Source organism: Betta splendens, chromosome 7, assembly GCF_900634795.4.
Source record: "Betta splendens chromosome 7, fBetSpl5.4, whole genome shotgun sequence".
NCBI classification, from domain to species: domain Eukaryota; kingdom Metazoa; phylum Chordata; class Actinopteri; order Anabantiformes; family Osphronemidae; genus Betta; species Betta splendens.
The window spans coordinates 5,740,489-5,759,874 of NC_040887.2; the positions used below are offsets into that span (position 1 = coordinate 5,740,489).

General features: G+C 49.1%; 3 protein-coding genes and 1 long non-coding RNA gene across 12 annotated transcripts; 2 read left to right on the top strand and 2 right to left on the bottom strand.

Moving 5' to 3' along the window:
- The first annotated feature begins 571 nt into the window (after window positions 1–571).
- ampd2b (adenosine monophosphate deaminase 2b) lies at window positions 572–10,741 on the top strand. Of its 6 annotated transcripts, none has more exons than XM_055510160.1 (19): window positions 969–3,608; window positions 3,709–3,843; window positions 5,678–5,802; window positions 5,885–6,015; window positions 6,091–6,159; window positions 6,258–6,360; window positions 6,433–6,622; window positions 6,705–6,846; window positions 6,922–7,011; window positions 7,107–7,236; window positions 7,340–7,534; window positions 7,611–7,742; window positions 7,816–7,979; window positions 8,060–8,186; window positions 8,270–8,433; window positions 8,580–8,700; window positions 8,857–9,030; window positions 9,161–9,271; window positions 9,360–10,741. In XM_055510160.1, exons 3-19 carry the CDS (start codon window positions 5,773–5,775, stop codon window positions 9,573–9,575), a joined length of 2,289 nt encoding a protein of 762 aa, XP_055366135.1. In that variant the 5' UTR covers window positions 969–3,608; window positions 3,709–3,843; window positions 5,678–5,772; the 3' UTR covers window positions 9,576–10,741. The 6 variants fall into 6 exon arrangements, with proteins under 6 accessions (XP_029013420.1, XP_055366135.1, XP_029013422.1 ...); XM_029157589.3 differs by having other exon boundaries at window positions 3,712–3,843; XM_029157592.3 differs by having other exon boundaries at window positions 969–3,562.
- On the bottom strand, window positions 10,148–11,505 carry LOC114859448 (uncharacterized). The gene is made up of 2 exons (XR_008695115.1): window positions 11,367–11,505; window positions 10,148–10,841 (listed from the first exon to the last, which is right to left on the bottom strand). It is a non-coding gene; the product is annotated as an uncharacterized LOC114859448 (long non-coding RNA).
- On the top strand, window positions 11,449–13,886 carry LOC114859447 (glutathione S-transferase Mu 3-like). Its single transcript, XM_029157599.3, has 8 exons — window positions 11,449–11,617; window positions 12,447–12,522; window positions 12,620–12,684; window positions 12,784–12,865; window positions 12,968–13,065; window positions 13,152–13,247; window positions 13,329–13,439; window positions 13,554–13,886. The coding sequence occupies exons 1-8, from the start codon at window positions 11,582–11,584 to the stop codon at window positions 13,641–13,643; spliced, it is 654 nt and encodes a 217-aa protein (XP_029013432.1). The 5' UTR covers window positions 11,449–11,581; the 3' UTR covers window positions 13,644–13,886.
- Window positions 13,775–19,343, bottom strand: eps8l3b (EPS8-like 3b). Of its 4 annotated transcripts, none has more exons than XM_055510163.1 (20): window positions 19,040–19,343; window positions 18,355–18,427; window positions 17,979–18,094; window positions 17,822–17,886; window positions 17,577–17,735; window positions 17,350–17,499; window positions 17,132–17,217; window positions 16,913–17,046; window positions 16,730–16,824; window positions 16,505–16,634; window positions 16,314–16,405; window positions 16,162–16,236; window positions 15,935–16,080; window positions 15,162–15,315; window positions 15,019–15,065; window positions 14,835–14,922; window positions 14,633–14,749; window positions 14,474–14,562; window positions 14,257–14,389; window positions 13,775–14,184 (listed from the first exon to the last, which is right to left on the bottom strand). In XM_055510163.1, the coding sequence occupies exons 2-20, from the start codon at window positions 18,390–18,392 to the stop codon at window positions 14,143–14,145; spliced, it is 1,956 nt and encodes a 651-aa protein (XP_055366138.1). In that variant the 5' UTR covers window positions 18,393–18,427; window positions 19,040–19,343; the 3' UTR covers window positions 13,775–14,142. The 4 variants fall into 4 exon arrangements, with proteins under 4 accessions (XP_055366138.1, XP_055366137.1, XP_055366136.1 ...); XM_055510162.1 differs by having other exon boundaries at window positions 18,355–18,451; XM_055510161.1 differs by lacking the exons at window positions 18,355–18,427; window positions 19,040–19,343 and having other exon boundaries at window positions 16,314–16,402; window positions 17,979–18,280.
- Window positions 19,344–19,386: the final 43 nt, after the last annotated feature.

A 19,386-nucleotide genomic window follows, 5' to 3' on the forward strand; every position in this document is an offset into this window, starting at 1 on the left:
AGCACTTTGAGCTGCAGGCTGCTGCCCTTAAATACAAATCACACACATCTTGTGAGAAGTCGAAGTCACAATAACCCAATTATTAAAATGCATGTGGTGATTCAGCAAGTGCATTTGGTAAGATGGTTATTATTCAGAGTCTCAAAAAAAAGGGGGCAGAGAATATAGAGAATATTCAAAGAAACTCATTCATGACCCATTGTTGCTTAAATAAAATAAAATATGTTTTAATTAAAGACTTGTTTTACTTTACCGCGACACACTGTGATACTGTGATGAGGTTGAAGTCTTGTCACATTTATTATTAGTTCTCCCATAACCACAACTTTTCTCCCCTCTGGCCTGCCCACACGTCAGGTTGTGGTTGCCATGGCAACAGCAGAACTGCGAGCTGCCGTGCGCGTATTGTACCTTGTGTGTGTGTTTGTGCATGGCGGTGGGGGGCGTGGGGGGGTCGAGCCTCTCCATCACGCCCCCCTCCTCCGTCAGCGCTGTAGCTCAGGCGGGGACGGTGGATGGAGGACGGGGCTTTGGGTGGAGGCGGGGCTTGTTTTGCTGCAGAGGGATGCTCTAGAGCTCCATGCTGGACCAGCCAGTCTGGAAATCCCTGCTCACAGGCACGTAGCACAGACACACACACACATATTTCCACTGACTCCCAGCCTCGTTGCTGCACCCCTCCTCTCATCACACCTCTCCTCTCCGCATCCACATCCACCTCATCCGTTCTCCCTCTCCTCTCTCGCTCTGTGGACCTCCGCCGCTCCCGTTCTCCGCAGCTCTGACTCACTCCGCTCTCCTCGCCATCTGAGCCGAGCTGAGCCGCACAGCCTGGAAACATGTCCTCCGCCCTGCCCCCCGGGACCGCCGCCGGGGCCAAGAGCAAACCCCTGTCCCCCTTCAGGAAGCGCGGCAGCCTCCAGTACACGGCCAGCACAGGTGAGTGCAGGGAGTCCGTCCTGACCTGAGCCTGGTCCTTGGGCTGCGCATACATTCTGACTTCACTTCAGTTTTGTGTTTAGTTCTGGCTATTGGAGAGAATCCCTGAAAGAGTTGACAGTGAAGCACTTGTTCTGCACTTTGGGGAAACCTGTTGATTAGAGAGGGGCACTAGAGGATGCTCGCAGTGCAGTCACATCACTGTGCTGCAGTAGTTTACAGCTCCTATTTGTGAACATGTTTATTCTCAGGGATCATTTTCTGCAGAACGACCAGAGGATGTATAGAAATGCCTATTTCTATATTTTAAAGCCAAAGGATGTGACGATGACATCCTTCATGTGTGACACCCTCTCAGCATCACAATGTCACTTTCCCACATCAAGGCTTTTCTCTCGAGGACGGCGACGGATGAATGCAGCGATGTTGTTTTTCACAGCTGTTGCTCGGAGAGAATATGTATTTTGGTACCTCAGGACTTGAGCCGCTGCTGAATGGGAGGATTAGCCTCCACTGTGATGCATGCACATGCTGCCTCAGGCTCACATCCAGTCACAAAGGGCGCCGGACGAGCGTGTGATGACATAGCAACCGTTTCAGCGCGTGTCCCTCCATTCATTCAGAGCCACAGGTTGTGCTGTTACTCGGAGGTGCGGATACTTGCACCTCCGAGTAATAATCAACGTTAAAATCTGGATGAACTGGACTTCTCAAAGGCATTTAGGTGAATTGTTTTCATCTGTTTAGTTTTCAAAAGGGCACGTGTCTAATACAGAACAGTCTGTGAAACATGCGTGAAAACGAGCTGCAGACAAATGAGGATGTCGATGGAATCGATGGAAGATTTCAAAGCCTCTCGCGTCCAAAGTTATTGCTGCTCCTGCTTCCGCCCCAGCGCTCATAACAAGATAATAAATTATAAATGGTCCGACACTTTCATTTCACTAGTCTAGGAGGAGCTTCAGTCCATTAGCTGCGTGTAATAAAAAGAGGCTGCAGCACTCAATGAGTTTGCATCTCTTTATGGATCTCTGTGCACATGCTGTGACTGTTCCACGGCGCCGAGGTGTTTGCCGCGCTGCAGTATGTGAGGGCTGAGGCAGCGCATTGTCCACATTTAGCGTATGATTGCTGGGAGTGTGAAGTGAACTCTGTGGGTGAGTCACTCCGCTGGCTGTGAAAAAGGTAGTTCTGAGATGGGAGCGCCGCCCCCGCACCCGTTGGCCCACCCAGCGCCTGGTGCTGGTTTGCACTGGCTCGTACGAGAAGTTTATTTATTGGCCGGTTAAATCCGTCTCCTGTGGGTGTTTGAGTGATGGACATTGTTATGTGTAAAATAAATATTCATTATTCCTTTTTGGACAGACTTTGGTCTGTGGATCAACGTCTGTCCTCACTTACATAACATCCTTTGTGAGTGCAGCAAGTAAAACCTGTTCTGGTGTTTGTATCGGCGCCTGATAAATGTGACAACATGAAGCCGGGCTTCTGAGTAGAATTAGAAAATACACAAACACAGTGAGAAGAATACAGAAGTGTCATATTTCATGAAAGCATTATTTGTTTGTGCAGTAAATACTGTACAGAAATATGTGAAGTCAGCTGTTGTTCAACACATTAACACCTGCTTAGCATTTAGCAGCAGAACTGTATACACACACTACAATGTAAGTGTTTATTCATTTATTAACAGTGTATTTATCTGCAGTGTGTTATATTTACCATTAGTCTTTAGCTATAATAGTATTTTTACTCCTTGTCTCCTACTGGAACAGTCGGTCACACGTGCGAGAGAGTTTGTGACCAACCTCTCACTAAACACTACGTTGTGTCGCTCGCACCTGGAGCTGGTGCTGACTCGTGTGTGATGTGGCCGCCGACCATCAGAGGGAGCCTGGCGTAAAGAGACGGAGCCGCGCTGAGGAGCGAACGCCGCCCGGCTCCTCCAGGGCCCAGAAGCCGTGAGGCTACGATGCGACTGTAGGGAAACCCGATCGCTGCTAATGCAACGGGGGATTTCACCAGTGTTTACAAGTGTGTGTCACGAATGTGCATCAGCAGGGAGATTTTTCCATCGTTCAACACACACAGCGGTGTGTTTACAGCGTGGGAAATCGGGTCCCGTGGCCTTAATGGCCCTTTAATTTCATGCATGTGAGAGGAGGTGGAGGCAGCGTCTCTATTATTAGTCTCTCAATCTGCCACTATTCAGCTGGCAAAACAAAGGGCGCAGCATCTCCCTCCTTATCGCTGAGACAGCTCCATTTTAATACACACACACACACACACACACACACAGATGACACAAACATCCTGAACACATGGTCCCCTCAGCAAAACACAGCGCGGAGGATCACGTAGACGGGAGAGGGGTGCCGCTGGAAATCTCAGCGGGAGTCTCCGCATCCGCCGGTGATGCGCGCGCCTCCTCCCCCCCCCACGTCCTCTCCCTCCTGTGGTACGGCCCAGATAGATGTCAGAGGCATTTAAATGAGGAGGATCAGGCTCCAGAGGCAGCTAGAGCAGCGACAGCTGGCCTGGACCAGGAGGGAGACGGAGCAGTGGGGGGGTCACACACTGGGATGTGAGGGAGGAGTTAATGGATCTGCTGGACCAGCTCTTTGTATGTATGACAGGGACAGACCAAGGAGAGAGAGGAGATGACTGAGGTTGTGAGTGTGTTAGCGTGTGTGTTTGTTGTTTTCATCATGTGACTTGAGTGTTTGAAGTGATTCTTTCTTGTTTCTCTCCATCCCTCCCTGCATCTAGCAGAAACCATCCTGGGCCATTTGCTGTTTGGCATGCTCCATCCCCCCGCCCGGACAGTCTCTCTCTCTCTCTCTCTCTCTCCCTCTCTCTCTCAGCCCTAGTAGCCGCCGGTTAACGCAGGCTCTGAGGAGACAGGTACGCTCCACTACCCTCGTCCTGTGCAAGAAATCCAACACAAGCCTGCCCTCTCCCCCCGCACTCGTTCCCACTCTTCCACTCTCCTCCGCTTTTCCCTGGACGGCTTTGTGTAACAGCCCTGAGCACGATCTGAGGAGAATGTGTGTGGATTGATCGCCCCGCAGACCGGCTGTGTCATTGCTTTGGAGGAGGGTGTAAGGATGCAACTGTGTATAAAGAATTGATAGATAACGCGGACCGCTCCTGTAAATGTGGCATCAGATCGGAAAGGTGTTTGGGCTTTTTGAGGCTTGTTTATTCATGTGTTTAGTGTTTCATTTGTTCCTGGTTTATGTCATATGGACAAATCAGTCACAGACAGGAGGTTTGGGGTAAAATACCAACACCGTCCTGCAGCTGCACAAACTAAAGTAAAGCTTTCAATTACATTTCTACTTGAGTCTAGAGCTGCATGTGTGTGTGTGTGTGTGTGTGTGTGTGTGTGTGTGTGTGTGTGTGTGTGTGTGTGTGTGTGTGTGTGCATTAGTTACACAGTCTGCTCTTGACCCTTGACCTCTTGACCCCTGCTGACCCCTCAGGCCTGCAGGCTGTAGCCCTCTCTCTCTGTCGCCTTGCTTTTAGACTGTGGCACACTGAGCCGAGCTGCTCATGATGAGCTGCTCGTGTGCAGAGATGAATCTGGCCTCCTCGCGCTGAGCAAAGCCCTCGCGCTGCTCCCCGTCAAGGTTTGCATGACGACAGTGAGGCTGTGGAGTAGTGGAACTACCATTTGTGAACCGATCCTCCGTTCGGCTGTGCAGAGGACGTGCTGTTACGTAATCATAGATGCTACTGATCCAAATATAGCAGCCATTAGGGGATTATCTCTGGTCTGGTAGCCTTGGCCAGCCTGGGCTTTATGTCTTTGCCTCTGATTGCCTTCTGCCCTCCACACCAGAACCTGTCAACACTGATGACATCTTCCCTGGCCGTCACATTGTGCAGATCTGTCCTTTCCTTTCATGCTCACTTGTCCAGTGTACGTCGCCACATCGTTGTCTTGTGTGCTACAGGCAGAGACTCTTCATCGAGACTTTCTTTGCCTTTTAATTAAGATTCCCATCACGTCCCAATCCACCCAGTTTACTGGCCTCGCTGGTCTCTGTACTGTCCAACTGGGCAGACAGAGCCGCGCATGCTATTTCAGACAAACAAACCCCTTTGGGACACAACAGGTTTGAAACCTGTGTCTCTGCTAGTGACACGGCAGCAGCAGCACAGACTGAAATATTTAGCAGAATAATTAATATTTCATTCTGCAAAGCTTTGAGAGAAAGACTAATTTCACTGCAAAACATCTTAATTCAGGACCATCTCCCTCCGTGTCTCCTCCACTCCTTCCCATGACAACTGGGTTGGTGTAAACTAGAGTCCCGCAATGGCAACAATGGAGGGTATTAGCCAGTGTCTGTGCTTATGGGCTCTTCACCTGAATGGCCCATTGTGTCTCCAGGCACAAACATCCTCCGGGCTCAGGCTCCACTCTTACGTAAAGGCCCACTGGAAAATAGACAGCAAGCTTCAGTCAGAATGAAACTTTAATATGTCAAGGCTGTGAAAATGATAGAGTGACACTATTTTCATGGGGTTGATTGGCCTAATTCAGCTCACGTGTGTTTGCATCTAACCCGGTCTTGCTCAGTAGAAGGATATAATTACTAGGACAGGTGTTAATATCTTTCCCGGATGAAATAAGTTTCAGACTTCGTGTGACTGGGAGTTTTATTCAGTACAGATGCATAGTTTCCTCCTCGTTTTGTAACTGCCCCCCCTCTTCTTCCTTTACTTGCAGTTGAACTCCGAGGCGCCCGCCACCTCCTCACTTCCCAGCATTCCTTGCCTGGAATCCCTGTAGCTTTGAAACAGTCCATTGACCTGCGCACATCCATGGATGGGAAGTACAAGGAGATTGCTGAGGTAAGACCTCGTCTGACTGTCAAACTAGAATTCACTCAGATACTGCATTACCCATGTTGACGGCGCTTCGCTGCGCGTGAAGGAGCTCTTCTCCCGGAGCCTGGCCGACAGCGAGATGCGCAGCGCTCCGTACGAATTCCCAGAGGACAGCCCCATCGAACAGCTGGAGGAGAAGCGCCACCGCCTGGAGCGGCAGATCAGCCAGGATGTCAAGTACGTGGGACGAGGTGGTGGTTCTCTCACAGTGCAGGTGGGTTCGTTTGTAATTCCCAGCGTCTCTGTCCTCAGGTTTGAACCGGACATCCTCCTACGAGCTAAGCAGGACTTCATGAAGACCGACAGCGCCACTGACCTTGAGTAGGTGTTGCTCCGACATGAAGCGGATTCAAAATCATAATCGTGTGTGTGACTTGACGCACACACACAGTAAAGTGTGTTTATCGGTCTCTTATCAGATATATGAAAGAGCAGAGCCAGTCTCCTGACCTGCAGGAGAGGGAGCTGCCTCCAGAGAGAGAGTACCAAAGAGTCACCATTTCTGGAGAGGAGAAATGTGGAGTAAGTCTAAATACAACCTCCTCTGTCCAAAAGACGCAGTGACTCCTCATCTCCTGTTCCTCCTCTGTCAAGGTTCCCTTCACGGACCTGTTGGACGCGGCCAAGTGTGTGGTGAAGGCGCTGTTCATCCGGCAGAAGTACATGGGCCTGTCGCTGCAGAGCTTCTGCAGGACCACGGCCCGTTACCTGCAGGAGCTGAGCGAGAGGCCGCTGGACCTGGACGCGTACGAGGAGGACGTGCCCGAGACCGCAGTCACTGCAGGTACGACCACCCACCAGGACGCCAGGGGCTTCGTCTGTTCACACGCGTGACCCCCCCCCCACACCTTCTGTCTCCCCCCCAGATGCCACGGTGCACCCGCCTGTGTCCGCGACGCACCCCTACGAGAACCAGGAGCCCGCCGGCATGCCCCCCGACCTGGGCTACGGCTGCCAGATGGTGGACGGCGTCATGCACGTGTACACCACCAGGGGCGCCATGCAAAAGTGAGGCGCTCGCCGCCAATGGCTCGGTGCATGTGTGCTGTGTGTCGCTTCTGCTCATGTCCGTGTCTGTAACAGGAGCACCGAGCTGGAGCTGCCGTACCCGGACCTGCAGGAGTACATCGCTGATATGAACGTCATGATGGCGCTGATAATCAATGGACCAGTGTGAGTGCAATGAATTACTGGGGTGTTTTAGACAAAGACAAACAAGCCAACAATAGAGTGACACCTTTATTTTTTGGGGGTTCATATTTTCACAGAAAGTCCTTCTGCTACCGCCGCCTGCAGTACCTCAGCTCCAAGTTCCAGATGCACATCCTGCTGAATGAGATGAAGGAGCTGGCAGCGCAGAAGAAAGTCCCACATCGAGACTTTTACAATATCCGTAAGGTGAACTTGAGAGCCGCTCCTCCGCAGCCTCGCGTCCGTGAGTCGCGTTGGAGGAGCGGCCTCCGAGCGATGATCGCGTTTCCTGTTTGGGCTCCTCCCGCAGGTGGACACGCACATCCACGCCTCGTCCTGCATGAACCAGAAGCACCTGCTGCGCTTCATCAAACGGGCCATGAAGAAGTACCCCAAGGAGATCGTTCACGTGGAGCGGGGCAAAGGTCAGACGCTGATGGAGGTGTTTGAAAGCATGAACCTGACGGCCTTCGACCTGAGCGTGGACACGCTGGACATGCACGCCGTAAGAACCGGAGTGGATCGGTGGAGGAACGCTGCAGGCGGCGGAGCGGCTAATGCTTGTTTTGGTGTTTTTGCAGGACCGCAACACCTTCCATCGATTTGACAAGTTCAATGCCAAGTACAATCCCATCGGTGAGTCCATCCTGAGGGAGATCTTCATCAAAACGGACAACCACGTCAAGGGCAAATACTTTGGCCACATTGTTAAGGTGCCTGCAGCTTCAGGATGCGCTGACGAGGCGCTGGCGCCCCCTGCTGACTCTCTGCGTTTCTGCGTCTCAGGAGGTGATGGCCGACCTGGAGGAGAGCAAGTACCAGAACGTGGAGCTCAGGCTGTCGATCTACGGCCGCTCCAGAGACGAGTGGAGCAAACTGGCCAAGTGGGCGGTCGACCATCAGGTGTACTCCGACAACGTGCGCTGGCTCGTGCAGGTTCCCCGGCTCTTGTGAGTGACCGGGACTGACTGCGTGTCATTGAACGCAACACTCAGGTAGTAATGGAGGGGCTGCGTTTGTCTGTTCATAGTGACGTCTATCACACAAAGAGGCAACTGGGCAACTTCCAGGAGATGCTGGAGAACATCTTCACGCCTCTGTTCGAGGTGACGGTGAACCCGGGCAGTCACCCGGAGCTGCACCTCTTCCTCCAGCACGTGAGTCAGAACCTCGGCCCGCGGTCTTGTACGCGGCGCGTCTCGGGCGCTTTCACAGCTCTGGTGTCGGCCTTTTCGAGCAGGTGGTGGGTTTTGACAGCGTGGACGACGAGTCGAAGCCGGAGCAGCACATCTTCAACCTGGACAGCCCGCTGCCAGGCAACTGGACAGAGGAGGACAACCCCCCGTACTCCTACTACCTGTACTACATGTACGCCAACATGACCGTGCTGAACCACCTGCGCAGGTGAGTGGCCACACCTCCCAGCACTCCCAGTGTTTAGGCAAAGGGGAGGAGCTTGTTTAATGGCGTCCCGACCCGAGGAGCGCCTCTTGATGCAGACTCCGCCCAGAACCCGCCGGTGAAGCCTCTATGCTCTCCTTCCTCTCCAGGCAGCGGGGCTTTCCCACGCTGGTCTTTCGCCCTCACTGTGGGGAAGCTGGGCCCATCCATCACCTGGTGTCTGGTTTCATGCTGTCGGAGAACATCTGCCACGGGCTGCTGCTCAGGAAGGTGTGACCTCAATATTATGACATCTGCTTCACAGTTTGTGCAGGAAAGAGACACTTCAGCCGCCTGGACTGGGCTCGTCTGCTTGTTTAGCCCAGTCAGGCTTGTGTTTCTTGTCTTTATATCTAACAGCACACATTATGTCTTACGCACCTGCAGGCTCCGGTGCTGCAGTATCTGTACTACTTGGCCCAGATCGGCATCGCAATGTCTCCTCTCAGCAACAACAGCCTGTTCCTCAGCTACCATCGTAACCCTCTGCCTGAGTACCTGTCCAGAGGCCTCATGGTCTCTCTGTCCACAGACGACCCCCTGCAGTTTCACTTCACCAAGGCCAGCGGCTTATACGTTAATGAAGCATGGGTTTAGCTAAAAACACAAAAACCTGTACTGCCCTGGTGAATGGATTCACCCAGGAGTGGAGGTACGTGTGATGGAGGCGCTCACTGTTTGCTCTGTGCAGGAGCCCCTGATGGAGGAGTACAGCATCGCCGCTCAGGTGTGGAAGCTCAGCTCCTGCGACATGTGCGAACTGGCCAGGAACAGCGTGCTGATGAGCGGCTTCTCTCACAAGGTACCAGACCCACGGAGGAGCCCGCTGCTACAGGTAACACCGCGCCACACTTTGCCTGGGCCTCATTTCCCTCCTCTCCTGGCCTCAGGTGAAGAGCTACTGGCTCGGCCCAAACTACGTCAAGGAGGGTCAGGAGAGCAACGACATCAGGCGCACCAACGTGCCGGACATCCGCGTGGCGTACCGCTACGAGACGCTGTGTGAGGAGCTGAATCTGATCACGCAGGCCATCCGCACGGACGAGCTGGAGACCATCGAGGAGGAGGGCAGCCTGAGCATGGGAGCCGCGCAGGCGGACGCGTGAGGGCGCAGCGGCGCTCGTATCCGGACCTCATGTCGACATATGGCAGCCAGTGTAAAGACAGAGCGCTGGGCTGCGCGAGAGTGGACCTACAATCTGTGTACTTAACGTGGGCAACGCCTTGAACTCTCCCTGAGTCAGTCCTTAATTTCTCATCATGACTAGACATTTTTATTGGCCTGTTCATTTATGGTTTGTGTCTACATTTTGTATTTTTAGTAGTAATATGTTCGTTTTAAGTTTAACAGTGTTACTCAAATATAATTACTGGATGAAATGGGTCGAAAACAAAAAATATATACAGTACGCGCAGGCCTGTAAATACCAGTAAGGTCGCTGAGTTCATGACCATGATACGTTTTGGCCATTCTTGAGATCGAGTGACTTTGGCTCCTTTCGCCCATCGCAATAAAAACCCCACCAAAAAACACACCAAAGGTTTTCTGAGGCTGATTTGAACATTTACGATTTACAAACTTTTTGACGCCGATGATAGAGTTTGATCGAAGCGACAAAACGTTTGCCCGAAAAGTATAATTGGTGCCAAACAGCACACGAGCAGTTTAATAAATAACTTTAATTTTATGGAGGCAGGGGCAGACTTTGACCAATGCACTTTGAAAATCCTGGCTTGGAAGGCCATGAAAGAGTTAAACCTGTAATGCAAGCGTTCTTATATTTCAATTCATTTCAGTATAGTTTATTGTCCACAGGGCAACGCCTCCAGCTGTAACGGGCAGAATCCCATCTTCTCCAGTCCTGCTGATGATAATTATAGATCCCCCACGTGCTGCATCTGCTGTTTCTACAGTGGTTCACTGGAATTGCATGAAGGCATGTTGAAATTAGTTTCCAGTGTTTCCTGCAGTGTTTCTCATCTTGTGAACTATAAGGGTGTTAACATCTTTTCTTTACCAACAGATATTTGTGCAGACATGTGCAATTTTAAAAGCTCAGTGACTATTGCATGATGATCCATTCCTCCAGTTTGACTTCTTGCACAAGTTCACCCAGTGCCGAGTAGATGAGTAAATAGTTTTGTGAACTGAAGGTTCGCTAATTTCTGCCTTGGGTTTTAGTCCAGGTGTTCAGCAGGGCTACCGAGAGTGTTGTATGTGAAATGTGATCCAATATTTGTCGTCTGTGAAGAATAAATGTTGTGTACGTCAGTGTTTGCCTCGCTTCACTTTAAACATCTCATCACGGGGAACGGAGGTTTTGTGAAACTGAAAACTGCAGGACTTTCTTTTCAGCGGTCGTCATTAGAGGCTGTGCAGGAAGAACAGAGACAAAGAGTGCATTGTGGCGCGTGGTCATACAGTATTCAGCTCATTATTCCCTGATGTGGGTCAACGCGAACAGGAATTCAAGCACAGCACTCAGAATTCAGACATCGAGGGCTCCTGTCCAAGCTCACGCTGATGTAAATCAGTGCGAACTCATGTAAATCAGACGCTAAATCTTGTGATTTAGCGTCTCAAGTCCCTAGTTGGATTTTAACAGACTTGCTGATATAAATAATTGATAATAGATTTATGAAGTCCTTTTAAAAACCCACGTTAAGTGTTAGAATATTACTTCTAAGTGCTAATACATTATGTTGCATAACCTTTCCTTGTTATTGGTGCATGTCCTTTAACACACGGACGTTTATAGCTACTGTAAATATTTTACAGTCCACAGTCTAAATCACAACGCTAATTATTGTCATTGAGGCTTTATCTGAGCCGTGAGCAGGACCGGACCTGCAGCCTCAGCGTGACTCTGCAAGTGTTGAAGAAACTTTTCACTTACAGCGACGTGTCAGTTGTGTCTAAAGCAAAGCTTCCAGATTAGTCCAATGACTCTGTTGGCTTCGGACGGGGCACAGAACCGGTTCTCATCGGCCGCGTGCGTGTCGCCACGCCCACCTCGGCGGTCTGCAGAAAAGGGAGCCGCTTATCTGGGCCGAGCACACTCTCCTCTCCAGCGCACGAGCCGCAGCTGCACGCTCCGGGAACGCACGAGACATGAGCATGAAGCTGGCATACTGGAACATTCGCGGGGTAAGTTCGCGGTTCACCTGCGAGCTCGCGCCGGCTGCTGCGATGCTAGCTGCTAGCAGCTGCTGGGTGTCCGTTTGCGGACGCGGACCGACCAAAACTCGCAGACGTGTCAAGCTGCGCCGTCGCTATTCAAAGTTGTTATATTTGTAAAACATTCAGGCGTTTGTTGGTGTTTCTGTGTAAACGGGTGTTGACGAACCGCTGCTTCTGCCCGCGTTACGTAACGGCTGCTCCACGCGCTCTGCTAACGGGACGTCTTCTGCGCGTGCTGAAACTCAGGGCTGCACTGTAGGACCCAGCAACATGTCTGTTAACGTCCGCGTGAGCAGAAGTGAGTCTGGGTTCGAGGGGCTTACGTTTATCGCCTGAAGGCTACGTTTTTAATATGAAGCCAAAGGCTGTTTATTTATTTGACTGGTTAGTTTTGACTTTGTTTTAAAGCCGTTCGTGCCGAGTCAAAGCTGTCGCAAACAGCTGAACCAAAGGACACTGGTTCACTAGCATCGGTTTGAGTCGGAACCATAGCCCGGTTCCTCCCAGCATCAGAGGAGGAGCCGTTCAGTCGGCGGTGTCTCTAAATGCCAGCCTTGTGATCGACCCACGTCACCGCCATGTGATATTTACAAGGGAAGGCGGTGTGTTTAAAATGTCCTATGTCTTATAAATGCCGTAATACTGTTTAACAGTGAATGAACCGAGCAGCGTAGCCTGTCTGAACACGCCACTGTTCAGGTACTTGAGCAAACAACATGGGAACTACTTTGTTTGCCATTGAAGATTATACACAACCTCTCCTTTTTTTTTTTTCTTTTTTTTTTTTTTTTTGCAGTTGGCCCAACCCATCCGCCTCCTGCTGGAATACACTGGCACCCAGTACGAGGAGAAGTTCTATGTGTGTGGCGAAGGTAACGGGCCTGTTGAGCCGACCCATTGACAGATGGGATGATTTTAGCCAAAGGTGTGACGTTTTTGTGCGCTGTAACACAAAAATGTGTCCCACAGCTCCAGACTACGACAAGAGCTGCTGGTTTTCCGTAAAAGAGAAACTCGGGTTGGAATTCCCTAATGTAAGTGTATTTCAGCTGTCTACATTTATTTGAATATCTTCACAAGCCTTAAAAAAACGAAAATCTTCCTTTTATTTGCATTTTAATATTTCACCATAGCTGCCATACTTGGAGGATGGGAATAGGAAGATCGTGCAGAGCAATGCCATCCTCAGATACATTGCCCGTAAACACAATTTGTGTAAGTGTTGTGTATTTAAAGGGTTTTTCGGAAGAGATTCATCACACTTGGACATAAATTTCAGGCTTTGATTGCATTTTCTTCTCAAACCTGCGCCAACAGGTGGAGAGACCGAGGATGAGAAGGTCCGCGTGGACATCATGGAGAACCAGGCGATGGATTTTAGGAACGGCTTTGTGATCATGTGTTACACTGACCTTGTACGTGCTGCATTAACAGTTAAACAACTTAATTAACTAAGCGATGTCTCTGATGGCCCTTTTTAAATGATCACCTCTGACACCAGGACAAGATGAAGCCAGGGTACCTGGAGAAGCTGCCAGGTGTCCTTAAGCAGTTCTCAACTTTCATGGGAAACAGGAAGTGGTTTGCTGGTGACAAGGTTTGTGACTAAGACATTAGAGGCTGAGATGCCTACGTTTAATTTTCCGCATTAGTTCTTAGTAACTCTGCTTTACAACAGATCACTTTTGTGGACTTCGTCATGTACGAGCTGTTGGATCAGCACAGGATGTTTCACCCTACGTGCCTGGATGACTTCAAGAACCTCAAAGACTTCCTGAGTCGCTTCGAGGTGAGAGCGCCCGGCTCTGTCTCATACATTTAACGGTTTTTTACTCCTCTTCTGATGCTAATGTAATCTGCCACATCGTTACATGACTTGACGTAATATCACCTGTCGCCACAGGGTCTGGAGAAGATTGCTGCCTACATGAAGTCCAGCAGATTTATCAAGACTCCAGTCAACAACAAGATGGCCAAATGGGGAAACAAGTAATAGCAAAGAGAAGTATGCAGCGGTGCCTTAGAGGATCAAACACTCAACAAATAACTCCGTAGTCATAAATTCAGATTAGCCCATTTTTTTCACGTTCAGACCCGTTGATGATATTCCATCACTTTTTGTAAAAAAAAAAAAAAAAAAAAAAAGCTTCACTGAGGAAACTTTAATTTGGCTTAAAGCACTTAATTTTGTTTTTACATTTGAACAAGATTTTGACTAAAGTAATTCTAATCTGAATCTTGACTTTGTCCTGTTCATTTCATCTTCACCGTCTCCATTATGCACAACACACTATACTGACTGTATAAAAGTTACTGCAGCTGAGGAGAATGTAACGACACAACCTGGTTAACAAGTTACTGAGAGAAACATGGTTGAATAGAACAAAACCGTTTAAAAACTACATTTTTAAAACTTATTCAATTACAAGAACAATTTTACTTAAATTTCAATCACAGGTTCATTCGTTGCCTCTGCAAAGTCACTGGACGAATCAGTAGCGGGCGTTGTACATGCCTGGTGGTTCACTGGCGAGCTGTAGGGAACAGGAAGAAAACGTTACTCCTGCGCTGTGGTTTTGTGGGAGTCTGTTTGCACGACTACTCACTGCAATGGCTGATTTAATGGCCTGAAGCTGGAAGAAGACTCTGCTTCCCTCCTCCGGACACACCGTCCTCATCTCCTCCTTGGTCATTCCCAGGAGCAGCTTTCCACTCAGCACCCCGAGGCTGCTCACAGTGCTGTGTAAGAAGCGACAGGAAACAGATTCTATTAGACTGGATTTGCTTTTATTTACTCTAAATTAAAAGTTCAGTGTCACTCACATTCTGGAGAATCCTTTATACTCCAACCAGGCTTTAACCTGTGCAGGCGGTGAGTTCATGTCCAGAGACACTGGGCCGCGACTGTCTCGCTGTGAAAGGATGGAAATGTTTCTTTTAGACACGTGTTCCGTTGGTCGCACAGCGATCCATGACACTCACAGGAAAATCCTCCGTGGACCCGAGACCCCGCGTGGGCTCCAGAACATTTGGAGGGACATTCCCTTCCTCACCACTGGTGTTGCGCACAAGCCACCACTGCTTGGTTTTTTGAATCACCTAAAAAAGATGTCCTATTTAGTCTCATCATAAATAAAAAATAACAGAATAATGTGTGTACTTGTGTGTATGTTGTTCACCTCACCTGAACCAGTTCCCCCTTCATGAGGCTCAGCTCTTGGTTGTTTCTGGCCATGAAGTCATACATGACCCTCATGTGCTGGGGCGGCTCCCTGGAGCAGAAACCAAACACACGATCACTCACCCACATGAACATGCAGCAAATGCCTCAATACGTGTGTCAAATGTGGTCATGAAGTAGTGCGTACCTATTTGGAGACTGTGGTGGCGAACCCCACGGACCGCTGGCTTCCGGCTGTAATGAGCATAAAATAGAGTCGCTGGATGTGTATTTGTGACAGTGTCCTACAACCACTGCTCTCTCTCTCTCTCTCGCTCTCTCTCTACCCACCGCTTCAGGCTGCCACTGCATCGCTCTGGGCATGTAGCTCTGGCTGTTGCTCCTGCTCAGCGGGACGTTGGGACGACGCACGGGGGCAGGCGGCTGCCAGCCGTCGTAGAACGTCGGTATGTACGGTGGGACGTTATCAGTAGGCCACCTGGACCTGCGACATGAAGAGAGGAGACCCTCAGAGTCAAACACCAGTGTTCTGAGCGTGCATGATGGCTGACTAGGGCTGATCTGAGGGATGTCACTACTCATCTTATCTTGTTTGTTTCATCTGACTAAAAATTAGCTTTTGAATATTAATTAATTTAGAGAGCAATAATAATATTTTAAGTTTCCTGGGAAGTGTAAGTTTAAAAACGTTCTGTCTATTATTATTTATCTAGAACATTAATTGGTTTAAAAGACAATTTATTGTTATTATAAATGTGAATTAATTGGTTTCAGAACAAAGCAGTGGTCCAGTCCGGACAAAGTTTTGGGTGCTAATAATGATTGGAGATATGATATGAGTACACAGTAGCCAATCAAACTTTTCAACCTGCAGTAAACAACTCATTTCAGTCACATTATGATCACAGTATTTCCAGTCCATCAACAAGTAGTACTGGCGTCATAAACACTTCACGTGCTACTGCTTGAAATTCTCACTCCTATTCACCTTTTTCCATCAACCGTGAACGCAGCATTAACTCTGACTTAGAAATTGTTGCATAACAGACGCTCTGTGCCAGGTTAGGGTGTGTAGGTGCATTTGGGAACACGTTAACAGGTACCTGGGGACGTTCCAGCATTCTCCCAGAGACCTCCACAGCTCGTCCTCCTCCGGGCTGACGACGCGGCCGAGCAGCTGCACGGCCGCGTCGGTCAGCAGGGGGGCGAGCACGGAGGGGGGCAGGTCTGCAGGGTACGGCGGCACTATCTGCACAGAGAGAGCGTCACACTGTGGCGATGAACAACAACGCACAACGCAAAGCCTCGAGCGTGACAGGAGCTCACTCACCATGGTTAAACAGGAGAAGAAGATGTGAACGTAGTCGGCAGCGCTGGGGCCGGCGAGCGTCCTCTCCAGCTCGCCCTGCAGAGCAAGAACAAGGGCGTGTATCACACTTCTCTGTCAACAGCCACTTGGTTAATATGAAGGCGGAGTTTCACCAGAAGGTTGAATCCATATTTGATTTTCTGAAGACAGGAGACATATTCCTCCCAAGGTGGCAGATTGTAGAGGGCGGCAGGAGGTGGCTCTGCTGGAGAATCAGACAAACATGATGTGTTTTATTGTGGGCTGCACCTTCAGATCATACTTCAGATATTAACTCCTTAGCTTAGGACTCTTTTTTTTTTACCAATTTTCTGTTTTCCTTTGTTTTTTTTCTTCTTGCTGTTGACTTTTTGTGCTGGTACTGGTCTGTTTACAGCAGCTGACACATTGTCCACAAAGATCTCCAAATCATTTATAACGTGGTTTAAAATTTCCTATTGAAGGGAATCAAAACGTTTATATTTTTCTTCAGAAGTAAAACACAATTAGCTTCACACAAAGTTATCATCATTAAAAACAAGATGCTCACTGCGTTCCTGTCAGCCTGTTCCTGCTCGGCAGCGCCCTCTGCTGGCGGCACAATTTCCTCTTGTGGGGTATAGGACCATGGAGGAGACATGATTCCTAACAGGAGAGCATTTATATGGACGTGGCTGCAGCTCAGAACAATGTTGACACAGTACGACATGATGTGGATGATATAATGATGTACCTGGTTCTGGGCTGTCCCACCGTGGGGGCGGGTATTCTAGTGGTGGCGGGGTCGGGTCTCGCTGCACTGACCGAGGTGCACCCTGTCGGAAACTTCCCGGAGGATGTTGCCCGATGATGTTCTCCAGGTTGCTCCTGAGAACATCAGCATGCAGCAGCTAATGTGCCAGCTCTGTGTGCTTCATCTGTTTGGGCTCTTTCATGTCTCGAGACGCTGTACCTGATGTCGGACTGCTCCCTGCATGGCTCCACGTCGGCGCCTCCTTTGAGGCCTACTTTGTCCAGATCAGTCTTGATGAGCTCCGCCTGGTAAAACAGAACCGTTTCGGATCAGAAAATGATCTGTCTGGTTTTCACACACTGCATCCTCCCCTCTTGACTAAAACCTCCTCCTTAAAGTCAAAACGCGACCCGAGGTTCAGGTGGGCCGCGACTCACCCCAGTCTCCTCACACTGGAACATAAAGACCTGCGGGGTGCGTTTGCCGCGGTCCTGCACCGTCAATAACAGCAGAGAGTTGTAGGCACAGCTGTCCAGCACAGCCTTGGTTTCCACGATGCAACTTAAAGGCAGCGACTCCAGCTCCGCCTGTGGAATCACATTAAACAACAGAGTGTGTGACCCAGAGTTTGAGGTGGGTTGATCTAAACGCTGTGACTGCCGACCTTGGTCTCAATGTCGCTGAGCACCAGGTAACCTCCCTGGAGCTCCATCATCATGTCCTGGGGCCACAGGCGACCTTTGGCGTCCAGCACCTTGAGCTTGGCCACGCAGTCGTCCGCCGTCCTCACCGCCTGGCCGTCCAGCTCGCAGGTAAACAGATGCTGTGGCGTCAGCGTTGAGGGTCACCAATGAGGGCAACAATAACGGTTGAAGTGCTGGTGATGTGCAGTTTTTTAAGCTCCTTTACCTCCACTCTCACATTGATGTTTTCAGACTGTCTGTTCAGCGTCTCCGAGTAGTTTTTTCTCTGCACTGATGTAAATAGAAATTCAATTTGACACTGTGTAACATGCATTTATTTATTTTTTTGATGAAGCCAGATATCACTACACGTCTGGACTTACTGTAAATAGACTTTCCACTGGGTCTGGACATGCCGTTCCTTTGCAGTGGGGAAACCTTGACGTCATCTTGCTGGAAAGGTCGTCTTGAGTGAGGGAGGTCATCGGGTAGGACGGCCCTGAAGAACAGTAACCGCTTATCAAACGGGATAAGATGAACACCTTCAGCAGTGGAACAACCCAATAAAAGCCTCATCGTCACCAGGTGAAAACAAGACCGATACAAAGCCAAGCAGTGACCACAACAAAGTAACGTTTTATCACCACAGGTTGTAAACAGGTGTTTCCAAAGTTGTAAATACATCTAATTCTTTATAGGTCTGAACTAAACTGAAGGCAGGATTAGCAACAATGGAAGTGAAATTAAACTGTGACTGACCTCGGTGAATACGAGAAGGGGCCAGCGGTTCCAAACATGTTCAAGCCGTTCAAGTGTGTCTTTTGTGGAAGAGCTGAAACATAGAAGCCACTTGAACCTGTAAAAGGTTTTATTAGAGATTGAAACCTGAGACACGAGCCTGCTTTTTCTACAATAGACCTCTTAATCTCCAACTGCAATTGACCTGTTTTGGTGCAAGTTATGAAGTTAATGTGGATGAACTGAAGCCGTGTGACAGATCAGCATTCAGACGGGTTAAAGCTTAACTGATGATCCCACCTCAGTTAAAATGACACATCTTAAAAAGTTTAGCTACAAAAAACATAAAGCACTAAGTGTCAAACATCCGGTTAAATAATAATTCAAACCATAATAAGGGTTTAAAATGATCAAATCCTCTAACTGATCTCTTGAAGGACAAAAGCCTTTCAAAGTTTTGTCAGACACTTAGGTTATGTTTAACATTAAGACTCTCAGAACCTTCCCTACTTCTGCAGCAACACACAATCACCTTAATACGTCTACATCTGGAACTCAGCGCTAAGCAGTAACAGATCTCATTACATATCCTTTTACACACACATTTATACACACTTTACATTTTTACCGCATGAAACGATATAACCTGTCAAACTTAATCTGCATTAATTCTAACAATCAAATCAATTATGTATATTTGAATTACCTGTCAGTGTCAGCTCTGTTTTACTGTCATCGTTTACTCCTTTTTCAATATTTTTTCATCGAAGACCATTCAGAGAAAAAACATTAGCTCCTTGCGCACACTGCCGAGAACTTTCCCAACTTCCTGCTTAAAGCCACCAGGATCAAAGTGCAACAACCTGATGGGAGTGACGGACCAAGAGGGTTGAACCTGTGCGTCACTTAAAGGATATTTGAGGTATGATGGAAGCAGGTAAATCTGTGGCTCATAATGAGTCCAAAGGTTTCCAAATGTCCACAATCATTTTTTTAGAGCGATCAAAGGTCTTGAGTTATCAGGCACGTATCCAACTACAGCACAATGTGCTG

Excerpts from the sequence above, each read along its gene's own strand:
- ampd2b (XM_029157587.3), top strand. The coding sequence starts at position 840 with ATGTCCTCCGCCCTGCCCCCCGGGACCGCCGCCGGGGCCAAGAGCAAA. Across the intron at positions 7,980-8,059 it reads GTGCAGGTTCCCCGGCTCTT|TGACGTCTATCACACAAAGA; the intron begins GTGAGTGACCGG and ends GTCTGTTCATAG. Across the intron at positions 8,701-8,856 it reads ACGGGCTGCTGCTCAGGAAG|GCTCCGGTGCTGCAGTATCT; the intron begins GTGTGACCTCAA and ends ACGCACCTGCAG.
- LOC114859447 (XM_029157599.3), top strand. The coding sequence starts at position 11,582 with ATGAGCATGAAGCTGGCATACTGGAACATTCGCGGG. Across the intron at positions 11,618-12,446 it reads CATACTGGAACATTCGCGGG|TTGGCCCAACCCATCCGCCT; the intron begins GTAAGTTCGCGG and ends TTTTTTTTGCAG. Across the intron at positions 12,685-12,783 it reads TCGGGTTGGAATTCCCTAAT|CTGCCATACTTGGAGGATGG; the intron begins GTAAGTGTATTT and ends ATTTCACCATAG.
- eps8l3b (XM_029157593.3), bottom strand. The coding sequence starts at position 18,279 with ATGTATTTACAACTTTGGAAACACCTGTTTACAACCTGTGGTGATAAA. Across the intron at positions 17,736-17,821 it reads ACATCAATGTGAGAGTGGAG|CATCTGTTTACCTGCGAGCT; the intron begins GTAAAGGAGCTT and ends CTGACGCCACAG. Across the intron at positions 16,406-16,504 it reads CAAAGGAAAACAGAAAATTG|CAGAGCCACCTCCTGCCGCC; the intron begins GTAAAAAAAAAA and ends CTGATTCTCCAG.